Source organism: Panthera uncia (genome assembly GCF_023721935.1).
Source record: "Panthera uncia isolate 11264 chromosome E2 unlocalized genomic scaffold, Puncia_PCG_1.0 HiC_scaffold_20, whole genome shotgun sequence".
Lineage (NCBI taxonomy): Eukaryota > Metazoa > Chordata > Mammalia > Carnivora > Felidae > Panthera > Panthera uncia.
This window is the reverse complement of record NW_026057589.1, coordinates 19,636,426-19,661,556: the sequence shown is the minus strand read 5'-3', so window position 1 is coordinate 19,661,556 and position 25,131 is coordinate 19,636,426. Positions and strand designations below refer to the sequence as shown.

At 41.6% G+C, this 25,131-nt stretch overlaps 1 protein-coding gene across 7 annotated transcripts; it reads left to right on the top strand.

Annotated features, from left to right (window-relative positions):
* Positions 1-671: 671 nt before the first annotated feature.
* MPHOSPH6 (M-phase phosphoprotein 6) lies at positions 672-24,333 on the top strand. 7 transcript variants are annotated; one of them, XM_049622773.1, is made up of 7 exons: positions 675-945; positions 2,842-3,070; positions 5,940-6,052; positions 6,712-6,824; positions 19,124-19,214; positions 21,957-22,051; positions 22,502-23,218. In XM_049622773.1, the coding sequence occupies exons 4-7, from the start codon at positions 6,715-6,717 to the stop codon at positions 22,635-22,637; spliced, it is 432 nt and encodes a 143-aa protein (XP_049478730.1). In that variant the 5' UTR covers positions 675-945; positions 2,842-3,070; positions 5,940-6,052; positions 6,712-6,714; the 3' UTR covers positions 22,638-23,218. The 7 variants fall into 7 exon arrangements, with proteins under 7 accessions (XP_049478729.1, XP_049478728.1, XP_049478734.1 ...); XM_049622775.1 differs by lacking the exon at positions 675-945 and adding an exon at positions 986-1,269; XM_049622772.1 differs by lacking the exons at positions 2,842-3,070; positions 5,940-6,052 and adding an exon at positions 24,044-24,333 and having other exon boundaries at positions 672-945; positions 22,502-22,678.
* Positions 24,334-25,131: the final 798 nt, after the last annotated feature.

Here is a 25,131-nt window from a genome sequence, read left to right as displayed (position 1 = left end):
CGACGCGACGACGACATTTTCCTCGTGCGGATTAGGTGAAGTCGCGCAGGTCAAGTACCCAGCGCGGAGGACCCGGCGTCGCGCGGGCTGCCCGCCGAAATGGTATTGTCAAGGCCGGGTGTGTTCCAGCGCGCGGCACCTGCGAACGGTGTGGGGCTCGCCCCGGGCGGGCCACGCAGCGCCGAGGCCACCGTCTCTCAAAGGCTTTAAGACAGGTGGCCGCCCTGTCCTCGCGCCTTCGCTTTCACGCCCGGCGCTTCCACAGAAAGCGCGCTCGGGTTCGAAGACGCGCACACCCGCGCAGTTTCCCACGCGTTGCCGAAGCCGGATGTGGGGGGCGGGGTCTGCACACGCCTGCCTCCCTCCCTCCGACTCTGGGCCAGGTGAGCGGCCTCCCAGTGCCTCAGTTTACCCAGCCGCCGCACGGGGTGACCGTGAACGTGGGAGGAAGTGGTATACGTGATAGACTCGGTCCAGCCGGGACGGTGGGGCAAGCGTCTCAAAGGTCTCGCCGGCCCGACTGAGTCGGCGACGCGCGGCAGGACGGAGTCCGTGAGGAGCGGCGATATTCGGCCGCCGGCCGCCGAAGGGCCCGGCTGAAGCCGCAGCGGCCGGCGCTGGGGCCTCCTCCAGGCCCTTAGACGTCTCCTTCCCCGTGTCAAGTCCCTCTCACCCCGGCACCGCTAGCCGTGTCCTTACCCCGAGCTCCTCCGTGAGGCGAGCGCTCCCTGAGGCGACGCGCGGAGATTCCGGGGACGCGCCGGAGCGCGAGAAACGGGGCGGAACCACGGGGCGGGGCGACGCGAGCTGCGTAAGACGTCGCCGCGACGCAGGCAGCAGTGCGCGTGCGCGGCGGGGGCTGGTGGTGGCCCGCGGCCCGGAGCAGGAGCCAATATGGCGGCGGAGCGCAAGACGAAGTTGTCCAAGAACCTGCTGCGCATGAAGGTGTGGGGACGCCGGGGAGGCGGGCCGGGCCACAGGGGTACCTGGGATTGGCGACCCGGCCGGGGCCGAGGCGGCGGGCGCGCGGGGCCACTGGGGAGGCCACGGAGGGCCTCCAGTTCGGACGTTCATTCATTCATTTAGCGCTGGCTCTGCTTTAGGCACCGGGAACTAGGTTACAAATCCGGCGGCTTCCCTCATAAAGCGCGCGGACAGATAGGACAGACCACGTAAGGAAGCAGGGTGGCGCAGCACTAAGTGAGGTGATGCTCAGAGCCCCGGGAGCCCTGGGAACTTACTTGCGCTTGGGCAGGAACGGGCCCTCAGGTAGAGACTGCAAGGGTCGGTGGGAGGGTGGGGCATGGCAGCACAAACCGAGGGGAAAGCGACTTCAGAAGTCTGAGACGCAAAGACCACAACATCTGTTGAGGTTTCCAAGAACTAAAAATAAGTCGATGTGCTTGGAAGACAAGTAGTAAAATGTGGGCCTGGAAAAGTAGCCAGTGGCCACAACATGTGAAGAATTTTAGGCCAGATGAAGGATTTTTTCCCTTTATCTTGTGAGCATGATGAGGAAGCTTTTGAGCAGGGGGAGCGGCATCTTAGCTGTGCTTGTTACTTTTCAAAGTTACCTTAACTGCCCTGTAGAGACTACATTGGTGAAAGAAAGACCTGACAAGGGACAAAATTGCAGTCGGAAAGACCAAACAAGAAGCTCTGATGATCTGGTTGCAATGGCAGCGGGAATGGAGAGAATTATAACAGTTGAGGTGAATGTCAGCTTTAAGCGAAATTGATTTTAGATTCGAAATTGAATCAGTTTTTTAAAAAAAAATTTTTTTTTTAACGTTTATTTATTTTTGAGACAGAGAGAGACAGAGCATGAACGGGGGAGGGTCAGAGAGAGGGAGACACAGAATCCGAAACAGGCTCCAGGCTCTGAGCTGTCAGCACAGAGCCCGAAGCGGGGCTCGAACTCACTGACCCTGAGATCATGACCTGAGCTGAAGTCGGCCGCTCAACCGACTGAGCCACCCAGGCGCCCCCGAAATTGAATCAGTTTAACAATCAAATGATTTTAGGGGCGCCTGAGTGGCTCAGTCGGTTGAGCGTCTGACTTCAGCTCAGGTCATGATCTCGTCGTCTGTGAGTTTGAGCCCGGCGTGGGGCTTTGTACTGACAGCTCAGAGCCTGGAGCCTGTTTCAGATTCTGTGTCTCCCTCTCTCTCTGCCCCTCCCCCGTTCATGCTCTGTGTCTCTCTCTCTCTGTGTCAAAAATAAATAAACATAAAAAAAATTTTTTTTAAAAACATGATTTCAAAGTGGAAGAGAGAAAAAAAAAGACCAGTGTAGATAAAATGAATACAGGAACTAAAATGGGAAACAACCAGGCCTTCAAACTTGAATAATAACAAAGATTTATACTTTCTGCTCTGTGTTCAGACAACTGTTCTAAGTGCATGTATCAACCCATGAAATCCACATAATAATTCTGTGAAGTAGGTTTAGTTATTATTCCTCTATTTTAGCTGAAGCACTGAAAAAGAGAAGTAAGTAACTTGCCTAAGGTTACACAGCTAATAAGTAGTATAGACAGGACCAAACCCAGGCAGTCTGGCTCCACATCCCCTGCTCATAACTACTATTCCATACTGCTTGTCTCTGAACCCAGTGTTAGATGCTTAAAGAGTAATTTCCAGAAAAAAGGAAGCAAGGCATAAATAATGTTTTGAAAGATTGGAGAGTAAATGTTGCATGTGCCAGATTCGAATGGGATTGAGCTAGGGTATGACTAGGGATGGATAGGATGAGTGAGGGTGGAGGGTAAGTCATATCATTTATAATTTCTGAAGTTCTTTTTTCATACATATTAGCAAATTTTGAATTTTTACCCAACAGAGTCTTCTTTGACTTCTCGTTTATAATCAGAGCAGTGGAGTGGATTGGCAAAGCAGGTACATCAAATGAAGATACGCTGAGTAAGACTTTGACCAAAGATCTGACTCAAGAGTTAGGAAGGAAGAAGTTACCTTAAAAAAGTATCAACCCCTACCCTAGTGGTTGGGAAAGACTCAACAGGACATTGGAAGCAAAGAAAAGGGGGGAGAAGGTTACACATATTTTCTAGGTGAGTTATCAGCTTCAATCATTGATGGAAAAGAGCTTTTTGGCAGGACAGCAGGAGATACTATGCACAGAGTGGAGTATAATGCACATCCATTCCTACGAGAATGAATGAAGCAGCTGCATTAGGTTGCTGTATCCAGTGTAGCTGTTCAGCCAGAGCAAAGTATAGAGCAAGAATAAAAGAGTTGAGGATTTAATACTAATACAGTTGTTTTCAGGTGTACTTGAAATCCTCTGACTTGGTCAGCTGTTAGGAGCTGGAGATGATGGGGGAAATAGAAAGTGAAGGATATAGTTGGCAGTTCTCAGTGTCATTTTAGCTCTGTTGGACTCTTAAGACAGGGGTTGCTGAACTACTTCTGTAAAGGGACGGATGAAAAATACTTCAGGCTTCTGGGCCACTCACTATTGTAACTACCCACCTCTGCCATTGTAACTCAGAACCAAATGAGCATATCTTTGTCCCAATAAAACTTTATTTGCACCATCAGACATCCAGCGTAAGGACTATAGTTTGTGGTACCAGCTCTAGGTCCTCTGTTGTGCGTAAAGCCAAATCACTAAGCTTTATAGAGTGTTCTTAGATGCTGTGGAGTCAGGAGAATTGGATTGCTACCTAAATCGAGTTGCTTGATTTTATATTCACAGGGTGTTCCAGCCTTGCCATGTGCACAGAGCATACATATATAGATAGCTATTTTGTATGCCATAAATACTACTTGACTAAAAATAGGAGATAAAAAAGCAGTTGGGCAGGATTGGTGAGTTGTATTACCAAGAATATAAGATGAAATGAGGCATCTGGGTTTAAAGAGAACCACCCAGGAAAGAGAGTCTGAAGAAATAAAGCAAGTCCAGACTTACATTCAGAGAACCTTTATTGAACTCTTCCTGAGTACCAAGGGCAGCCAGAGTCCTAGTTATATAAGATGGATAAGAGACATGGTCTGCTATTCAGAATCTCAGTCTTTTGGGAGACACAGAAGAAGCAAAATGAACAATAAGCTAGTGTTTATAAGGCTTTTAGACATAGGGAAAGGTACTCTTTTATGGGAACAAGTCGGTGAAGAGCTTGGCCAAACACAGTCAGGGAAGACCCAAAGGACATGTGCTCTGGGCCTTTACAAGTTGATATTTTGCTGAGTAGAAAATGGAAACATGATGTTGAGTAGCAGAGACAGAAGGACTGGGAAGTACAGAATATGCATTCCAGAAACTGCCAGTTCTTTCCTGTGGTGAAGCTATAGACACAGGTAAAAGGAGAAAGGAAGACTGCAAAACACTTTAGAGTGTAAGCATTTCTTTTACATTTATTTAAAATTATGAAAGGGGCACCTGGCTGGCTCAGTCAGTTGAGCGTCCAACTTCGGCTCAGGTCATGATCTCACAGTTTGTGGGTTCAAGCCCCGCATCAGGCTCTGTGCTGACAGCTCAGAGCCTAGGGCCTGTTTCAGATTCTGTGTCTCCCTTTCTCTCTGCTCCTCCCCTGCTTGCACTCTGTGTGTCTCTCAAAAATTTACGTTAAAAATTTTTTTTAAATAAAGAAGTAAATAAAATAATGATGGATGCACAGGAAGTTGCAAAAAATGTACAGGGAGAGCCTTTGTACTCTTCTGTTCCCTGTCTTATATCGCTAGAGTACGGTACAAAGCCAGGAAATTGACAGTGGTACAATCCACAGAGTCTATTTCATTTTACTGTTTTACGTGTGTGTGTGTGTGTGTGTGTGTGTGTGTGTGAGAGAGAGAGAGAGAGAGAGATTTCCATACAGTTTATCACTAGCAGATTTATGTAATTACTTCCACATTCAAGATACAAAACTGTTGCATTACCATGAGATTCCCTGAAGCTGTCCCTTTGTAGCCAACCCAGTCTCTTCTTTCCCTAAGCTCTGGCAACCATGAGTCTGTTCTCCATTTCTCTACTTATGTTATTTCAAAAATGTTATGTAAACGGAATCATACAAGATGTAACCTTTTGGGATTCGCTTTTTTCACTCAGTATTATTCGCTTGAGATCCATCTAAGTTGTTGAGTATATCAATAGTTCCTTCCTTTTTTATTACTGAGTAGTATTGCATGCATTGGAAGTACCTTAGGACTTAACCATTCACCTGTTGAAGAATATTTTGGTTGTTTTCAGTTCTTGGCTATTAACAAGTAGAGCTGCCATGAATATACCTGTATAAGGTTTTGAGTGAACATAAGTTTTCATTTCTCTGAGATAAAATGCCCAAGAGGGCAATTGCTGGGTCATATGGTAAGTGCATGTTTAGTTTGGTACGAAACTGTCAAGCTGTTTTCCACAGAGGCTGTACCATTTCATATTCTCACCAGCAATAGTATGAGTGATTCAGTCTCACTACGTCCTCAGCAGAACTGGATGTTATCAGTGTATTTTATTTGTAAGTGTTTTTCAAGTTTCGTCATTTCATTTAGCATTCATTGGCAAAGCCCTTATACCTAAAAATGCTTATGTTTGGGGGAAGGTTGGAATGAAGGGAAAAGTAATATAGAGCTTGGACAAGAGAAGCAAATAGGGATAAGTGGAAATCAATGGAAGTCTAGACCTAACTGCTAGAGGTGGAGGCTCCTGGATGTTTTCTAAATTTATTTTTTTCCCTTATTAATACATTATCGTTTTGCTGTGATCAACTTCTTAGTGTGTTCACTGGTTCCCCTGAGGAAATGTAGTTGTTGTGGGAAGAGACCAGCAGCTGGACTGTGGGTTTCTCTACTGGCCCATTTTGAATTGTACTTTTGCACGTTTTAGAATAAAGAGCAGCCGTAGAGATGAGCAGCCTTTCAGAGGATAGAGATACGTGAAGAGCAGGCTTATAGATACAGCTTTGCTTTGGTCTGTGTTTACAGAGCCCCTACTATGCATCATTCATCATGCTAAAAGTGAGGAAGGAGACAATCTAGACAAAGTCCCTGCCCTCAAGGTCTCCAGAAGAGGCAGATGCTCAAGGAATTAAAATGTGGTGAGACTATTTGAGGGTGTCATATGAAGCATCTGGGAGAGAAATCCCGATTTTGCTTACAGGTATCAGAGATAATTTCACAGGGATGGAGTAGTTTTTCCTATACCAGAAGGGCCAGGAGTTGGCCAGGTGGAGGAGCATGAGAAAGGCCATTCCACACTAAGATCAGCAGGTATGAAGACCAGTGGGCTCCATGAGTCGGTGAGAGATTCAGAAAGTACTGAGTCTCTCACCTTCTTTTGGCCCCTCTCACTTTCTGTCTCCACCTGCCCGTCATGATCTGTGTCTTTTGTCTTAGCCTTTCCCCACTGGCCACTATGTAAAACTGAAATATTTATGGGCTACTGATTGAATACAGTTTTTTATTGCTCGTTTTACTAAATTAGACAGACTAAAGTGTGGTAAAGATCTTTCTGAAGTCTTCTGTAGGAAGTCCACATACTTTTTTGTGTGCTCTAGTCAGCTCCCTGCTAGTCTGGTGTGATGCCGTCTAGGGCAGAGCTAAGCTACTTTGGTCACACCACCTCCACCCTCACCCCTGAGTTGGGATTCTTGAAGAAACGAGGGAAAGCATGTGGAAGAATAAAGTTATCTGTGTTTTCCTCCACTCTAACTTGGGAAAACCAGTTGCTGACACTGATTTTGTTTTGTTTTGACAGTTCATGCAAAGGGGACTGGACTCAGAGACCAAGAGACAACTAGAAGAGGAAGAAAAGAAAATCATTAGTGAAGAGCACTGGTACTTGGATTTGCCAGAGCTTAAAGAAAAGGAGTAGGTTTATTAGAAATTATATCAGTGATGCTTTGGGCATTCAGAGGGAAATCCCTGCAAATATGACATCTTCATTCCAGTGACACAAAGCCTGTAAAATAATACCTGTTCGGTTTCTTGAGTTAGCTTTGCAAATAGTTTTCTAAAATTATTAAATCTATATAAGTTCTACTTGGATTTATACATTTTTACTGGCCCTCATTTATAACATTATTCTTTTTCTATTTTGAATAGATGAATCTAACCCGCTTATCTCTGGTAATAACCGGGGGGCCTTTATAAGACTCTGGCCCTGTGCTCCCTGTCATATTAAGTTTGAAGATTAAGTTTGAAGGTGTGTACTTTAGGGCTTTCCAGTTCTGTGTGAGTAATAGAGTTCTTCATCAGGCTGAGCTTCTTAAAAGCAATTCAAGAGTTTTAGGTTTGTTTCCTTTATTTATTTTTTTTAATTTTTACTGCTGTTAATACCAATCATCTTAGCTAACATTTATTGAGTCTCTAGCATGTATCAGGAATTGAGCTAAGCACTTTATATCTCTTAATTATTTAATCCTCAGAGCCGACTTCGGAGCTGGCTACTCTGATTCCATCCCTTTTATAGCTGAGGCATCTGAAGCTTAAGAGAGAATAGCTTGCCCAGAGTCCACCAGCTGGTCATGGCTAATGCTGGGATAACATGCTAGATTGTTCCTCCTGGTTGGTGCTTGATAAATAATTTTCAATGAAGGAGCGATAGATTCATATCATCCATTGATTTTATCTAAATTCTTCTTAAAACTCTCATTTCTTCTAGTTGCTTTTTTTTTTTAACCTTAGTAAGCTCTATGGGACAGTAGTTTTATTTAAACTTTGTCCGATGATTGAAGATTTTGCTGATTCAGGCAATTTAAGTTTTTATTTTCTTTACCTAATAATTTTTTTCATTTTTAACATGTTAAAATTCCCTTGTTCATTTGGCTGACCTTCTCTGGATCTTTTCTGGAAGGCTAGGTGTCCTTCTTTAAAGACAGAAAGCATGTCCCCCCCAGGAGATATGGAAGGAAGGTACTTTGTTTTTCTGCTTGCTTCTCTGTTTGCTTCTTTCCACTGCTTCTCAGAGGAAGCAATATGGCAGTGAAGGAGGGGAAGATAATGCCAGGGGCTGTACAGATTTGGGGGCAGGGTGGCATAGAAGGGACCATTACTGGTAAGAAGCTGTAATTTAATTTTATACCTTGACTAAACTTACACAAAGTATTCCGGATATTTTGTTACTTACTTTTATTGAAAGGCAGGATGGTTTCTATCCTGTTTTCAGTATTCTTCCCCCCACCCCCCAATCCCCCCAGCATATTATTCCCAGAAAAATGACCTTTAGGTTCCTTTCCTAGGAGGTAAATGTCTCCATCCTTTCAAGCTATTGTAACAAAATACCATAGACTGGGTAGCTTATAAATAATAGAAATGTTATTTCTCACAGTTCTGAATGCTGGAAATCCATAATCAAGATGTGGTCATATTTTGGTGATGGCCATTTCCTTGGTCCATAGCTAGTGCCTTCTCACCATGTCCTCACCTGGTGAAAGGGGCTAGGGGTTTCTGTGGAGTCTCCTTTGTAAGGTGCTAATCCCATTTATGAGGGCCCCACCCTCATGACTCTGGCCGCTTCTGAAAGGCCTCACCTCCTAATATCATCTTGGGAGTTAAGATTTCAACATACGTATTTTGCAGGGGATACAAAGAGTCAGACCCTAATGGTAAATAATAAGCTTCTGCCATCATTCAGCACCTGTTTTGTGTATAGATGCGTGTATTGGGTCAAGTTGTTGTCAGGAAAAGATGACACTGTCAAATTGGGTAATTTGAGGAGAGTGTAACAGGTATGGGCAGGACACAGGGAAGCCACCAGGGACAGTGCATTCATCATAGCTTGTGTGATGGGAATAATTCCCACTCCAGGCCCAGAGGATCAAGGGGAGGGAGTGGTTACTGAATCGGAAGACAGGCCATGTGGCGAGTGCATCTTACAAGAGCTGCTACCCTCATAAGACGGCATAGCCAGCCTGAGGTAGTCCCACAGGAAGGAAGCCTGGTTCCAGACTGCAAAGGACCACTTCCATTTATAGCATTCATATCAGCCTCCCAAGATATGGAGTAGGGGAAGATAATGAGAAATAAATGTGGAGAGGAAAATGGATGAATGTCCTCAGGATGTGTATTTTTATCCCAAGTAGGGAGCCAGTGGGATGGATTGGTTAATTAAGCGCATGGACTCTGCAAAGGGGCAGACCTGTGTTTGATGCCCAGCTCTGCCACTTACTTACTTGTGACCTCGGGCAGTTACTTAACTCATCTTATGTCCTTTGTATATTGGGTGTGATAATAGTATCATAACTTATGAGAAGTAAATAGATAATATATGTGATGCACTCACCACAGCAGGTCAGTCCTATAAAGCACAGTAAACTCTGGTGGCACATGTATTTCCTTATACTTGATTGTTATGGAATCCGCCCGTTCCTTCTTGCTCTTTTGTGTTTGCGAATCCTTCCGTGGTGGTATCATCTGAATTATCCCAGAGGGTCCCTGCTATCTGTGGAATTGGGGACTTTGCTCTAGAAGTCTAGAGGATGCCATTTGTAATGTCAGCCATATCGCTACAATTCAGTGATGACATTTAGGGCTATTCAGTCCACACCTCCCCTTAAGGGATACCCCTGGCCAATGCCTAAGCTGTGTAGCGGATTGAGGATCTGGTTGCTTTGCTTCAACTTAGAACAACCACAGGACCTTCCGAAGTCCAGAGCTGTTCGTAAGGGCTGAGGCCTTAGTGTATCCACATTGCTGGTCACCTTCTGCCGTCCTTATTTCCATAGAGGGGCATCTCCCAAACAGCGCCGGCCAGTAATACTTCTGCACACAACTCTGTCTCAGAGTCTGTTTCCAGGGAACCTGATAGAAGATGCTTGGTATAAATTCCTAGAAGAATTTACCAGATCAGAGATTTCACTGTATTTTTGCCATATTGATTTTCTCCAAAGGATGTGCCCCAGTGCAGAGAATAGCCAGTTTAATTGCTTTTTTGCCACAGGATGTTGCTTTAAAAGTATGTATTTGGCTACCATGCTTCTTGTGCTTGCATATTGTGGCCTAATGAATGTTAGGAACTGTGAGAGCTGAGATCATACTGTAAACTAACAGGTTAGCTTGCCACAGTTTCACGGATGCTGGTGGAAGGTACAAGACTCTTGGGTCAGACGCAAGGACTTCATTACTCACAGCACAACACACAGTGTGGGTATCTGTTTTGTGTCATTTCCTGCTTGCTCCCCAGATCCCGTGGGGGATGATGTGGTGAGGCCCACCTGTTTGTGGTACCCACAGTAGTTTTGCATCACAGCTGAGAAGTCCTGAACTTAGGACTCCTGTTATCTTTGATACTGGAATACAAGCCAACTTACCCTTGGCCCCAAGAGAGACATTATTATACTGGACATTAAGCAAGTCTGCACTTTGCTCTGAAGGAAGACAGTAGCTCTGCCTTTCAAAGCCACTCACTATACACACATCCCTGAAAAGATGTTCCCGAGCAAAAGGGCAATTAACGCCTCATTCACAGGAGAGACCCATAGAGAATTGCTTCCCTACCAGGTGTTTTTCCCCTGCTTTGCCATGCATGTTATTTGTGGATTTAGGGCAAGTCTGAGTTTTTTTGAGTACTTTCTCATCTATAAAAATAGATGAAATCAGTAATATCCTGGATGTGTTTTGACTCTAAAATTATAGGGGCGCCTGGGTGGCTCAGTCGGTTAAGTGGCTGACCTCGGCTCAGGTTATGATCTCGCAGTCTGTGAGTTCGAGCCCCGCGTCAGGCTCTGTGCTGACCGCTCAGAGCCCGGAGCCTGTTTCAGATTCTGTGTCTCCCTCTCTCTGACGCTCCCCCATTCATGCTCTGTCTCTCTGTCTCAAAAATAAATAAACGTTAAAAAAAATAATGATAAAATTATGGGTCCTCATTAATAAAAATTAGGATATTAAAATAAAGAATGCTTATAGTTAAGTTTTAGAATATTTAATTTTTTGCTAACTCTATTAATTTTCCTAATTATTGAAACTATGCTTGTAGATAACATCTGTGTCCCTCTTTATATTAAAGCTGTTGTGTTAATGGAAACCCCTGGGAAAGGCCCTCTGAGGGAGCATTGGTCCTGCTGTGAATCCATTCCTGGCCCCTGCTTCTTTCTTTTGTCTGAAGTGAGAGTAGTTATGATGCTTTCCTGAGGGGGGTAATTGATTTGGGAGATGGATGAGGTTTTATCTGCTGCACTGCCCAAGGACCGAGATTGGGCAATTGAGAAGGAATCTCACATTTGTGGAAAAGGCTGAACAAAAATTCAGGAGAATGTGTGCCTGAATTTAGGCTGTCTCAGGGAATGGGAGGTGCTGAAGGAGGTGAGGTGCTGGCTGGACTAGAGAGCCAGGTAGAGAGGAACCCAAAGAACAGAGGTTCTCAAAGTTTTGGGCTCAAGGACCATTGACATTTTGTAAAATTATTTGGAACCCCTGAAGAGATTCCATTTGTGTAGTTTATTTCATGTTGATATTTACTGTGTAAGAAATTAAAATGAAATTTTTTAAATGCTCACTCTATAGGTAGCCTCATTAACATGTTAGCACAAATAACATATTTTTCATGAAAACATAACTGTTTTCCAAGATAAAAAAAAAAAATTGGTGAGAAGAATGGCACTGTTTTACATTTTTGCAAATCTTTCAGTGTCTGGCATAATAGAAGATGTGTGGATTCTCTGGGTGATTTCTCTTAACCCTCGCATTCAACCTATTGTAGTCTGTTGGTTTGGTTGAGGAATATAAAGAAAATCCACCCTCACACAGATGATGTAATTGAAAAGAGAGGAGTATTATAATAGCTTTTCCAGGTAATTCTTCGACACTACTCCAAAACCCAATAAATAGTTTCTTTACAGTTAACTGCAGCATGGAGTCTCAAAGCATCAATAAATTTTTCATAATCATTAGTCTACCTTACATTTTGAATAGACCTTTTATCCATGCATGATTTCATAACATCATGCATTTCTCATTTGGAAACTGCTAGTTCGGTGAGTTGTATAGATTTTCTAAATGTTAACTCATTTCATTGTATGATTTCAAAAAACATTCATTAATATTACCATCGGTTTCATCAGAAAAATCTTTTAAGTATTGAGAAGCTATCAAACCCAAGATGCCATACACAAGCTATTCAAAATTCTAATTTTTGCTTGAAAGCTTGAATTTTGTTACTGGCAACAAGTATTGTCAGTTGTTTCTTTGAAGTGATATATATATATATATATATGCAGAATATTGTTGAAGACTGAGATTAATGAAAATAAATTTTTTACTGTTTTATCAAGAACGTTCTTATTGGCTTCTTTCCCTTTTTAAAGACTTTGAAAACCAACAGTGAATAATGCAATGATTACTAGTGTAGTATGGTATCACGAGTTTAATTCATGCTAAGGTGAACTTTTACTCATAATTGCTTTTGCACCCTCTGTGTAAGGGTCAAGACAGTGAAGAAAACAACATCCTACTGTCACTGTGAAAATAATACTGACTTCCTACCAGCATTCCCTTCTGTCACTCCTTCTCCCTCACGGAGGCCTCCTCCCTGTTTCTCAGACAGGTCATTTAACACTGCCTTCTCCGGACCTTTATCTAGCTGCTCTTCCCCAGCTGTCTTCACATTTTCTTCTTCATTGCCTTCCAGACTTGGCATAGAGTCCTATTTTCATTTTGTAGCCAAACGACAAAACTACAACTAACATGAGTTCGCTCCTTGCTGAGTTACAGATAAGGACTACACGAGATGGAGTTGTCCACAAAGCAAACTTTATGTGCAGCAAATAAGGAGATCACAGGGAATGACTTCCAAAGCCATGACTCTCCCAAGTGGGTTTCTTTTACTTAGTGTTAGGATGAATATTCAGAAAGGGGAACTTTGTCATTGCATGTAAAGGCAGACATGAGGCAGTGCAGGCGTACTTAGAAAACATGCCTGTACATGCATCCTATGTTATGTGAATGAAGCTTGTGCTCCTCCGAGGGTGGAGACTAACACTGTAGGGAGGCCAAGGGAACTGTCGGCAGAGGGGAAGGGACTAATGGGCATGCTCCCACAGTTAGTATAAACTGGATGGGTGGTCTTGGGCTCCTGATACTGGGCCTTTCTTACTTTTGAAACAGCACAGGGAGTTTTACAAGTGGTTTATTGTCTCTGGTTAGGCTATTTCCTGGCCTGGTAGAGTGTGTGTTTTTGGTTTCTCTTTGTTCCTTTAAAATCTTTACTGAGGGGGCGCCCGGGTGGCTCAGTCGGTTAAGCGTCCGACTTCGGCTCAGGTCACGATCTCGCGGTCCATGGGTTCGAGCCCCGCGTCAGGCTCTGGGCTGATGGCTCAGAGCCTGGAGCCTGTTTCCGATTCTGTGTCTCCCTCTCTCTCTGCCCCTCCCCTGTTCATGCCCTGTCTCTCTCTGTCTCAAAAATAAATAAACATTAAAAAAAAAAAATTTAAAATCTTTACTGAGAATTTCGCATTTCTTTGTAATTCTGACACCTCCTAGGAAGTTCTGCTAGAAGTGTGCTTGAGCAAGTAGGGCATTGATCACCCAAAATAGCTGGGGGCCTAGAATGACTTCTCTGGTATCACGAAAGCTGTGATTTTGTCTTTCTTTTTCTGGGGACCCCCCAACTCTTTCTGCTTAAAATTTGTCTTTGGTAAAGGTGGAATTGTTGGGTTGTAAGGTTGGCATATATATTTAACTTTATGAGAAACTCTCAGGCCGTGTTCCACAGTGATTGCACCATTTTACACTTTAACTAAAGAAGTGTAAGAGTTCTGATTTTTCCAGTCCTTCCAACATTTGATGTTATCTTTTTCTTTTTACCTATTCTGTCATTCTAGTGGTGTCTCATTATGCTTTTTAATTTGCATTTTCCTGGTGACTGATGTTAAAGAACTCTTATGTGCTTATTTCTATATCTCTATGTTAAAGAACTCTGTAACTCTTTATACTATGTTTATAACTTTTAACTATGTTAAAGAACTCTATATCTCTGATGTTAAAGAACTCTTATGTGCCATTTCTATATCTCCCTTTGTGAAGTCCCTATTCAGTTCTTTTGCCCATTTTTAAAAATGAAATAGTTACATTTTTTTCTACTATCTTCTATTACATATTTATCCATCCCTCTATACATCTGTCATTCCATTTTATTTTTAGTGTATTTCAGAGTAAGTGGCAGACATTTTCTCTCTGAACACTTCAGCATGCATATCATTATGTAGGGTTTTGTTCCGTTTTGTTTTTTAGGTAAAACTTACATACTTCTGTAGAGATAGGAGTTCTTTATTTTTTGAATACAGATCCTTTAACAGATGTATATATTGGGAATATTTTCTCCCAGTTTGTGGGCTTGCCTATTTATTAATGTTGTCTTTGATGAACAGTAGCTTTTGTTTTGTTTCATTCATTTTTTTGCCTTTTATAGTTAGTTCTTTCTGGGTCCTGTCTAGTGAATCTTTGCCTGTACCAAGTTTGCAAATATAGTTTCTATGTTTGCTTGTAGAATGTTTGTAATTTTAGCTTTTACATTTTTATGTATGATCTGTCTTTGATTTTTATGTGTGTGTGATTTTGTGTGGTGTGAGGTAGAAATCAAGGTCTGTTTTTGTTTTGTTTTGTTTTTCTATAGAAAATCAATGGTCCCAGTACCATTTATTTAAAGAAAATATTTTTCTTTACTCATTGTTTTGATGCTGTGGTCAAAAGCAATATGCTGTATTAGTATGGGTCTTTTTCTGGACTCAATTCTTTTGCACCATAAGTTTTTCTATCCTATCGGCTTGATTACTATGGATTGCAATCTTGAATCTTGCAGTCTTGAAGTCGTAAAATCAGATAGTGCAAGGATTCTTTTATTATTTTCAAGATTGTTTTGGCTAGTCTACATCCTTTGTATTCTCATATAAATATTAGAATCAGCTTGCTAATTTCTTTCCGTGATTCCCTTCCTCCTCCGAAAAATAGGATTTTGATTGGCATTGCATTGATTCTGTAAATCAATCTGAGGAAAATTGGTATCTTAACAAAATTGTGTTCTTCAGTCCATACACATGATATACCCATTTATTTAGCTATTATTTAATATCCATCAGTAATTGCTAGTAGTTTGGAGTGGAGAGGTTTTGTGTATATATCCTTAAATATATCCCTATGTATTTCGTATTTTTAATTTCTATTGCAAATAGCCTTTTCCCCAAAATTGTTTGTTGTGTTTACGTACATAGAAATGTTGTATATAGACCTTGTATTCTGTACTGTGCTAAATTGATTCACCAACTCTGGTGGTTTTGTGTAGATTTCTTGAGATTATCTCCATATGCAGTTGTCATCTACAGAGAAGAAAATTAAAACTTTTATTTCCTTTTCTTCCTTTGTTGTTGGCTAGCATCTCCAGTACAATGATAAGAATGGACATCCTTGCATTGTTTCTGATCTTAGGGAGAAAGTATTAACTATTTTACTGTTAAGTATATAAAATGCTGTATGTTTTCCTAAATGTCCTTTACCAGCAAGAGATTTTCCTTTCTCTTCCTAGTTTCCTGAAGACTTTTGTAAATGATGTTGTATTTTGTCGAATGATTTTTTTTTTAAATTTTTTTTTTAACGTTTATTTATTTTTGAGACAGAGAGAGACAGAGCATGAACAGGGGAGGGTCAGAGAGAGGGAGACACAGAATCTGAAACAGGCTCCAGGCTCTGAGCTGTCAGCACAGAGCCCGACGCGGGGCTTGAACTCACGGACCAAGAGATCATGACCTGAGCCGAAGTCGGCGGCTTAACCGACTGAGCCACCCAGGCGCCCCTGTCGAATGATTTTTAATGAGTTGATCATATGGTTTTTCTTCTTTCCTCTGTTAACATGGGAATTATCTTGAGATTTCAGTTTCACAACAACCTTATGTTTCTGAAACAAATCACCCCTTGGTATTCATATGTTTTGTATATATAGTTCTTTCAATTTGTTAATATTTTAATAATGATTTCTGCATTCATATTCATAAAGGATATTCCACTGTAGGTTTCTTACAATGCCTGTAGTTTGGGCCATAACATGAGTTTCGAAGTGTCCCTTCCTTCTCTTCTCATTTCTTAGTTTGAGTAAAATTGGTATTGTTTCTTCCTTAAATTTTTGATAAAATTCACCAGTGAAGCCATCTGGATCTGGAGTTTTCTCTCACAATAATGAATTTAGTTTCTTTAATAGATAGAGGACAATTCTGATTTTTCACATCAGATAACTGTATTTTCTGTTGTAAAATTTCTATTTGATAAGTTTTCATAATTTCCATATTTAAATTCACGTTCCTTATTTGTGTCTTCATTACATTTCTGTGTTCCTTTAAATCCTTGAACATACTTAGTATAACTGTTTTAAAATCCTTTTTGTACTAATTCCATCATCTCTTTTTTTCTATTTATTTGTTTTTCTCCTGTTTATGGGTCACATTTTCCTACTTCCTTACATGTTTAGCAACTTTTTACTGTGGCCTCACATTATGTATTACATTGTTGAGTACCTGGAATTTGTTGCCTTCCTTAATAAAGTGTTGAATTTGTTCCATTAGGCAATTGATTTACATTCCAATCAGCTTGGTCCCTGTTTTTGTTAGAGTAGGTTTTATGGCCTTGACTGTCTTGCTAGATGAGTCCTACTCCTGAAGGGTGACCTTTCTTTTCGATGTCACAGGATATTCAGCTTGGTCCCCCCACTCTAGATAGACACAACTGAAACATTTCCCTCCTTTGTGCAAATCTTGTATTTGTTCAACGTACAATTTTAGGGTAAATTTTCTTTCTCAGGGATGGTAAGCTAGAAAATGGTCCGCCAAATAAAATTCATGTCCTCATCCCTGGAACCTATGTTAGCTTATATGGCAAAGTTGACTTTACTGGTGTGATTAAGTTAAAGATCTCTAGATGGGGAGATTATCCTGGATTTTCTGGGTGGGCCCTAAACGCAATCACGTGTATCTTTATAAAAGGGAGACAGAAGAGAAGGCAGAGGTTACAGTGATCACAAGCCACAGACTGCTGGCTGTCAAAAGAAAGCTGGAGAAGCAAGGAATGAATTCTCTGCAGCCTCTGGAGGGAGCATGGATGGCTCTGCCAACACCTTGATTTTGGTCCAGTGAGGCTGATTGCAGACTTCCAGAATTGAGAGCATAAATTTCTTGTTTCTTTAGCCCATCCATTTTGTGGTAATTTCTTATAGCAGTCCTAGGAAACTAATGTACCAGGTAATTCTTCTCCTGGAAATTGTTTTTTTCCCCTGACACTGTTGGACTTGACCTGCATGTGTACAGTCTAGTATTTGGCCAAACATTCAAGGGAAACAAATATGCAAAATTTTGCATAAAGGATCCCAGAATTCCTCTATATATCTCCCCATCTCTGGTCTCTTGACCCGTATACTTCATCCCCAAACTTCAATTTCCCTTTTCCTTTCAGTAAGACCGGGCTTAGTTTGGGCTCCCACTCCCACTCCACAGTCTAGATGTTGCCTTCAGTCAGAAGGTGGGCATTCATTGCCTTTAGTCAGAAAACTTACTTCATCTGGTTTTTTTCTCTCAAGCATCACAGCGCTGTGCTTTGACTTGTTTGTTGTTTCCTACTTAGTCCTATTTTATCGTTGGCTAAAGTCAGAGGACTAGTTTGATACCAGCTGCTCTCTTAAGGACGGGAATGAAATAACCTTCATCTTTTTCCACTGTATAATGTAAATCTTTATCATCTGGCACCACTCTTGAATGTGACCTCCTTGAGAGCAGAGACTTACTCATGGCTGTCCCCCCAGCTTCTAGAACACTGCCTGGCACACAGTTTGGCTTAATAGGTGTTGGCTAAGTGAGTGAATCTTGACAAGGAAGACCTGCTTTCTGCCAAAGAAGCCAAAATGGCCAGGTATTTACTTTCCCAGTGTTCTTCATGGTTGATCCCTTTATGGTTTCAGGCTGTAGTCAGATATGCTTACCTGGGACCGGGGTAATAAACTGGTGACTCAGAGGAAGCCCTTTTGGAGTCTGAAACACATCTGCATCCTCCTTCCAGGGCAACACAAGTTGCTGCCCAGTGCCCTCTGCTGTCCAGAGATTAGCCCCCTGAGGTGCAGCAGCATTTTTACCAGTATAGATTTTACCATGTTTCAGTTGGGGGTTGACGACTTAGCTACCTTTATTTCTGCCTGTTTTCCATTCCTGCTCATCCAGCTATCCCAGAGATTCTGTGAGATACCTGGTATCCTTTCAATAAATTCCTTCTCTGCTCAAGTCAGTCATTGTTGTTTATAGCTAAGAGCTCCAGCTAATACGCTCTCTTAAAGCTGGCCGGGACTCTGATTTCAGGGTATTTAATCAGAACTTAGTAAGAAGTTGGTGGGGTTGGGGATGTAAACATCAAGGAAACTGCTTCAGATTTGGAAGATTCAGGTGTTTTGTTTTTTTTTTAATGTTTATTTATTTTTGAGACAGAGAGATACAGAGCATGAACAGGGGAGGGTCAGAGAGAGAGGGAGACACAGAATCTGAAACAGACTCTGGGCTCCGAGCTGTCAGCACAGAGCCCAACACGGGACTTGAACTCATGGACTGCGAGATCATGACCTGGGCTGAAGTCGGACGCTCAACCGACTGAGCCACCCAGGCGCCCCCGGAAAATTCAGGTTTATCATAAATAGTCTAGGTCTCTATGTTGTGTAGGCATTTATGCCAATTAAATGTGTTTAGGCAAGACTGTGCCTGCAGCCTCCAGCTCTTGTCTTCTAATGGCTTTGCTGGCCAAGGTCATCAGTTTTTATTTCTACCCCTACTTTAGAAGTCTTACCTTACTGGGGTGCCTGGGTGGCTCAGTCGGTTAAGCGTCCAACTTCGGCTTAGGTCATGATCTCGCGGTTTGTGGGTTCGAGCCCCGCGTCAGGCTCTGTGCTGACAGCTCAGAGCCTGGAGCCTGTGTAGGATTCTGTGTCTCCCTCTCTCTCTGCCCCTCCCCTGTTCACACTATGTCTCTCTCTGTCTCTCAATAATAAATATATAAATGTTAAAAAAATTAAAAAAAAAAATAGAAGTCTTACCTTACTTTTACTTGATTCTGCTAAGAGCCGGAAGATCGATTTTTCATTTGAAATCCTGACTTTTATTTGCTGTGCTTTGTTACAAGAAGACATGCCATTAACACAGGCTTATTTTCCTGCTTAGGTGTTTCATAATAGAAGAGCAGAGCTTCTTGTTATGTGAAGACCTTCTCTATGGAAGAATGTCATTCAGAGGATTTAATCCGGAGGTTGAGGTATTAAATATAATTGCTTCCCATTTTAAAATTTTCCAATTGAATTCTTTCTGCTAATAATTGGGTTTAGGTTTTTTCCCACAGGGTAGCATTTCTTCTCATTATATAGAAAATAACAAGTCTTGAAATACCGCTGTAGCTATTTAAAGAAATTGCAGTGTTGCTGCCTCACGTTGTGGTGGAGTTGAGTAGATAATTTAATACAGCAGCATGCACTCCTGACAGCGCCTCCATGAGTGTTAGAATCTCAACTCCGGGCTTTTACAAGAACGTCCAGGTTTTATTCATGCGATGCTATTATGAAAAATTGTTTTCTTGCATCTAGAAACATATCTTTTCTAATGGAAAACGTTACTTAAGAATCGAGTAATTTGACTTTTTAATGGACAGGTTTTAATCTGAGCTTGTAAATAGAGTTTTAAATGAATCCTTTGGAAAGTTTGTTTGAAAAGTAAATATTCACCTTATGAGCTGTTGATTTGAATTTCCATGCCTCAGTTTTGTAGAGAAGCACAGACATTCATTTAACAAATATTTATTAGCATTCTGGCACATGTACCAGAAGCCATCGTATCAGGTACTTGGCCAACCAAATGGAGGTTTATGATCTAAATTTTTAGTTTGATGACTATCGTGTGAAGCCAGGGCTTCTCAGCCCTGCCACCACTGACATCTGGAGCCAGATGATTCTTCGTAGCTATCTGTGTATTTTGAGATGTTTAGCAGCATCCCTGGCCTCTCCCCACTAGATACCAGTAGTGTGCACGTGCACACACATGGCCCACTTGTGACAACCAAAAATGTATCCAGGCATTGCAAAGGTCCCTTGGTGAACAAAACTTCCCCTGGTTGAAAACCACTCTATAAGGATGCCTGAAGAGAACCAGAGTTCACCAAGCTAATCGCCAGATTAGCTAAATCTTTTTTCAAAGATTGTAGGTTTTCTTTTTTTTCCATTTTTTGAGGATGCATGATAATTAAGATGTTATATTTACCTTACACAAAATCAACCCTAAAAGTGTTTGTTTTTAATATGTAATTTCCTTGCCTTGGCCTGCTTAAAGATTTAGAGGAAGAGAAAGAGGGCAGTGGGGTAAAGGGGGAGGCGGGGGAAGCAAAGATTATGAGTGTTCAATGCCCAGGGACTGGGGCTGGGGGTAGGCAAGCACTCCACAGTATGTCTTGTACAGTGAGAAAAGAAGTTGGCCTGGCCCTTGGGTTCCGATGTGGGAGCCTATTAGAAAATGGCTTTCAGGACTGGTACTCTGAAACACAGAATACATTCTCTCTGGGAAAATGTTTTGAACTCTTTGGCTTACAGATCTGAGCTGTTATGAAACATGAGAAAATTTAGGTATACACCTGGTTATGAAAAGGTACCAACTTGAGAGCACTTACTTCATTATAAGCAGGATGTACTTAGAACACATTTTTAATGTTGCATGTGTCTTTACTGGCACCTAGCATGGAGTTCATTTATTCAGTAAATATTTATTCTGTACCTGTGGTTCATCAGCCCTCTTGAGGCATTGGAGTGCAGCAGAGAACCAAAGTCTGTGCCCTCACAGAGCTTCTGTTCCCAGAATTATTTTCTTTTCAGTCCTATAAATGTTGGAAAAGCACCTGAATCTGGTTTCTCTTCTGCTGTCCCTTCCTTGTCCTGCCTTTGTTGTAAAGAAGGTATTGTACGTTAAAAAAAAAAAAAAAAAAATTTTCTCAGGGGGTAACTATCAAGAAAAGGTTAATGTGAAAAAAAGAATGGAGGAGAGATCTGTGGCACGTGGACATCAGGTAGAATGCATTATCCACCCTCTTGTTCCAGAGTGAAGCTGGTCCTTCCGGGGATATCAGAGCCAGCCTCCCAGTTCTTCCATCCAGTAATGTGCTGCCCCCCCCCCCCCCCCCCCCCAAAAACTGCATTTAGGGGCACCTGGGTGGCTCAGTCGGTTAAGCATCTGGCTCTTAGTTTCAGCTCAGGGCGTGATCTCATGGTTCATGAGTTTGAGCCCTGCATCCATCCCTGTGCTGACAGCATGGGGCCTTCTTGGAATGCTCGCTGTCTCTCTCTCTCTCACGCTCTCTCTCTCTCTCTCTCAAAGTAAATTAATAAGCTTAAAAAAATTTTTTTAAAGATTGCATTTAGTATTACTCTTGAGTGTAGTATTCTTCCATTCATTCCCATTTGGAGGAAATTTGAAAGTTTGCTTTTTTCTTTCCCCTGCTCACTAGAACATGTTGGCAGTGTGCCTGCTTTAGATATAAGTAACTAATAAGATTTACGATCAAGGGGCCCCTGGGTGGCTCAGTCAGTTAAGCATCCGACTCTTGATTTCAGCTCAGGGCACGATCCCAGGGTCCTGGGATTGAGCCCCACGTCAGGCTTTGTCCACACCAAGCATGGAGCCTGCTTAAGATTGTCTCTGTCTCCTTCTACCCTACTCTACCACTCATGTGCACACTCTCTTTCAAAAAAAAAAAAAAAAAAAGATTTATGATCTAAAATACAATTTAAACGTATTAGCAGGAAGTCTAATCTAGTGGCGCTTTTTGTCTTACTATTTTCTTCATTCAGAGCTGATTTCTGTTAGCACATTGTGGAGTAAAGTATTACAGAGAATTCCCTATAAATTTTGGTGACTCCTGTAGATTCTGTGACTTCTGTTTCTCTACCTTCAAATATAATTGATAACAGTTTCTTTAATAAGCCTGTTCCAGCCCTGATAGTGCTGTTGTATTTTTCAGAAATTAATGCTTCAGATGAACTCCAAGAACAAAACAGAGGAAGTTGAAAGTGAAACAGTGGAGCTCGATGTATCAGATGAAGAAATGGCTAGAAGGTAACGGTCACCTTGGAACCACATTATAATCTGGGCCCGGCATTCTTTGTCTCTCACGTGGGTTCTCTTCTTCCCCACCGTCTTCCTTGGAGTGCCCCAGCAGGAAGATGACTTTCTCCTTTCTCTAAATTGGGCTCAGGCAGGTTCATGCCTGTCACACACTGGCAGTTGAGGGCTCATGACCGGTACTGCTTCTAATACATATTTTAAAATATACATCTCAGTTTATTCAGGATAGTGCAAAAACAAAACACAGTGAAGAATTTAATCATCCATAGAAAAGTTTATAAATTTTAAATCCGTTTATTTTGATCACAGCTTTGATTTTTTTTATAATCTTTGAATATTTGTTATAATTCACTGAATAGTTTGATATTCTTGACAAGACTTGATTCCTATCTTATTTGTTTGTGGATTTAATTAAACTTGTGCTGCATACCGTCTTAACAGATATGAGACCTTGGTGGGGACAATTGGAAAAAAGTTTGCCAAGAAAAGAGACCGGGTCAACTATGAAGAAGATGAAAATGGACACGTAAAACCAACAGTTAAAGTAAAGAAGATGTTCTTAAAGCCCCAGGATTGAAGTGGATGCTTTAAGACAGAGCTCAGGGGTGCCTCATGAGGGTTAGTGTATTATGGAACTCATTCTGATGGCTTCTCTGTAGTTATTCAAACTGTGATGTTTACATGTAAAGAGGTGGATAATTTTGGAAACATGCCATTTTTGAAACGGATATGTGGTGGATGTTATACATCCTTTGCTTCATGGTGTTCATCAAGAATGGATTTTTAGCCTTCGAGTTTCAAATGTACATAGGGATGTGGCTGCTTCCGAAAGACTTTTTGACTTCAGATTTTTTTTTTAATGGAGCTCTCTTGTCACTGACCTTGAATTGGCACATATAAATTAAACCAGTGTTTAAGTTGCCCTTATGTTTCTATTTTACTTTAAATTATGAATCATGCCAAGCCAATGTATACATACATTCTGGAATCAAACATAATGAGGGTTTATTATATATAGATTCATTAAGAGCAAACATGCCTCTCCAGCCTACAGTACTTGCATGCTACCGAGTCATTGTTGGTTTGTGGAATTATTGGTTTTTGTTTAAAGCTTTTACTTAATAAAAAAAAAATTATTCTCTAATAAATTAAATTTTCATATATTTTTTCTTGTCTCTTATGCTTTCAATTAATTATTTTAGTCTAATTCAGTATTGGAACTTTAATCCAAATACTAACTTGAAAAAAACAGCCATTAACTTAGAATATGGTAATGTGTTAGGTTGAACTGTAAGAAATTGGCTTGTATGGGTCAAAAGCAATCATCAACTTTTTATTTTAATTATTATGAAAATCATTAACCTGTAAATATACCCTGGTAAGCTCTGTTTGGACAAAGAAGTCATTGGCACTGTTAGGACACCACTTTCCAAACCAACAGCTGGCTTGTGTATCCTAGAGGTTTTTTTCCAACATATTGACATATTTTGCTTCTTTTCCGTGGGGCCTTGAGTTTTCACTGGCCCCAAGAAAGAAAATACACAGGGTTTTAGGATGTTAATTGTAAAATTAGGAGAATCTAGGGAGATTCTCTTGTACAAAGTCACAGTGTTTTCCTTAAGGCGTATTTATTTAATCTGAGTGGTATCTCGAGCTGGTATCTCTGGTGTCTATTCCATCAGCATTGTATGGATGGGAGAAAACTCTGCCTGCCCATGAGTGGCAGGGGTAACCCTGTGCTGTTGCAAAACTGCAACAGGATCAAACAAGACCATTCAGGTAATAAAAAAGGATTATCTGACAAATATTGGCAGACTATGACTTCCAGTGGCTTCTCTCCCACTCATAGCAGGCTCTCACACCCACATCCCCCTCCCTGACCTCTGCCCTGATCATTATACCAGATGGTCACTTCATCACATGTAACATCCATGTCAAATGGATTCTGTCCTCAAACCTGACCCCTCTCTGCTCCTACCTCAGAGTCTTCATTTAAACCTCATGGGGATGGCCATAAGTCAGAAATGAAGAATAACATAGGAACAAGTCTGCAGTTCAGCCCACAGACCTGTAATTCATGGCATCCAGATTCTGAATGCAATGATAACAGAAAACCTGAACTACAGCAAGAGTGTGAAGCACAAATGCATGCTTGAGCATTGGAGATCCTATCAGGTATTTAATCTAGAAGAGAGCTGATAATGGTTGGACTAACATGTTACCTGGAGGAAAATAAAGTAAGGTAGAAGCAGTTCTGGTGAATGTTCTCCAAATGAATAACCAGCATGACAGCACTGCCAAGGGGCTGGCTGTCCTTAGATGCCAGCCACGTGCCCAGAAAACTGCAGTTGGGTCTGATGTTCAGTGGAACAAATAGTGAGTTCTCACACTTGGCTAGGCACTGAATTATGGGCTAGGATTGTAAAGAATCATCTCTTCTTTACCCATGAAGAAACAGATAGGAGACATTACAGTAGCCCATTCAGTACCACACTGCTTTTAAGTGCTAGATCTGGGATTTGAATGCAGATCTGTTGACCCCAAAGCCCGTGCTCTTTGTCTGATGTCGCTCTGCGGGGGAAAGCAAAAGAACGGAATTGGGAAACAGGCAGAAAATAGCCTGACCCCAGAATAAGTCCATACTTTTTTCCAAACAGTGTCTTTCAGAATCATACTGTACTACCCATACATAGTACCTGTATCATTGTACTACAACATTTTAAGTTTCTTCCTTTTTTATAAATTTCCTTTTTACAGATGATAAGAGTTAAATTCACATTAACCATCAGTTTCCAACAAGAATGATTTATTTTGTAAATAGGATATTCTGGGTATTAGTGATTCTGTATTAAGGAAGAATGGATCTATGGTAACAAGAAAAAGTTGAAAAAGCATTTTTTTTTTTAAATGCTTCTTTTTGAGATCGATCGAGCAAGAGGGGGAGGGACAGAGAGAAAGGGAGACACAGGATCCAAAGCCGGCTCTGTGCGGACAGCAGAAAGCCCAACGCAGGGCTCAAACTCATAAACTGAGATCATGACCTGAGCTGAAGTCAGACGTTTAACCAACTG

What these genes read in the sequence shown, in the direction of transcription:
- MPHOSPH6 (XM_049622772.1), top strand. Translation starts at nt 895, where the DNA reads ATGGCGGCGGAGCGCAAGACGAAGTTGTCCAAGAACCTGCTGCGCATG. An exon ending in CCAGAGCTTAAAGAAAAGGA is followed by an intron (nt 6,825 to 19,123) that starts GTAGGTTTATTA and finishes TTTCCTGCTTAG; the next exon opens with GTGTTTCATAATAGAAGAGC. An exon ending in GATTTAATCCGGAGGTTGAG is followed by an intron (nt 19,215 to 21,956) that starts GTATTAAATATA and finishes TGTATTTTTCAG; the next exon opens with AAATTAATGCTTCAGATGAA.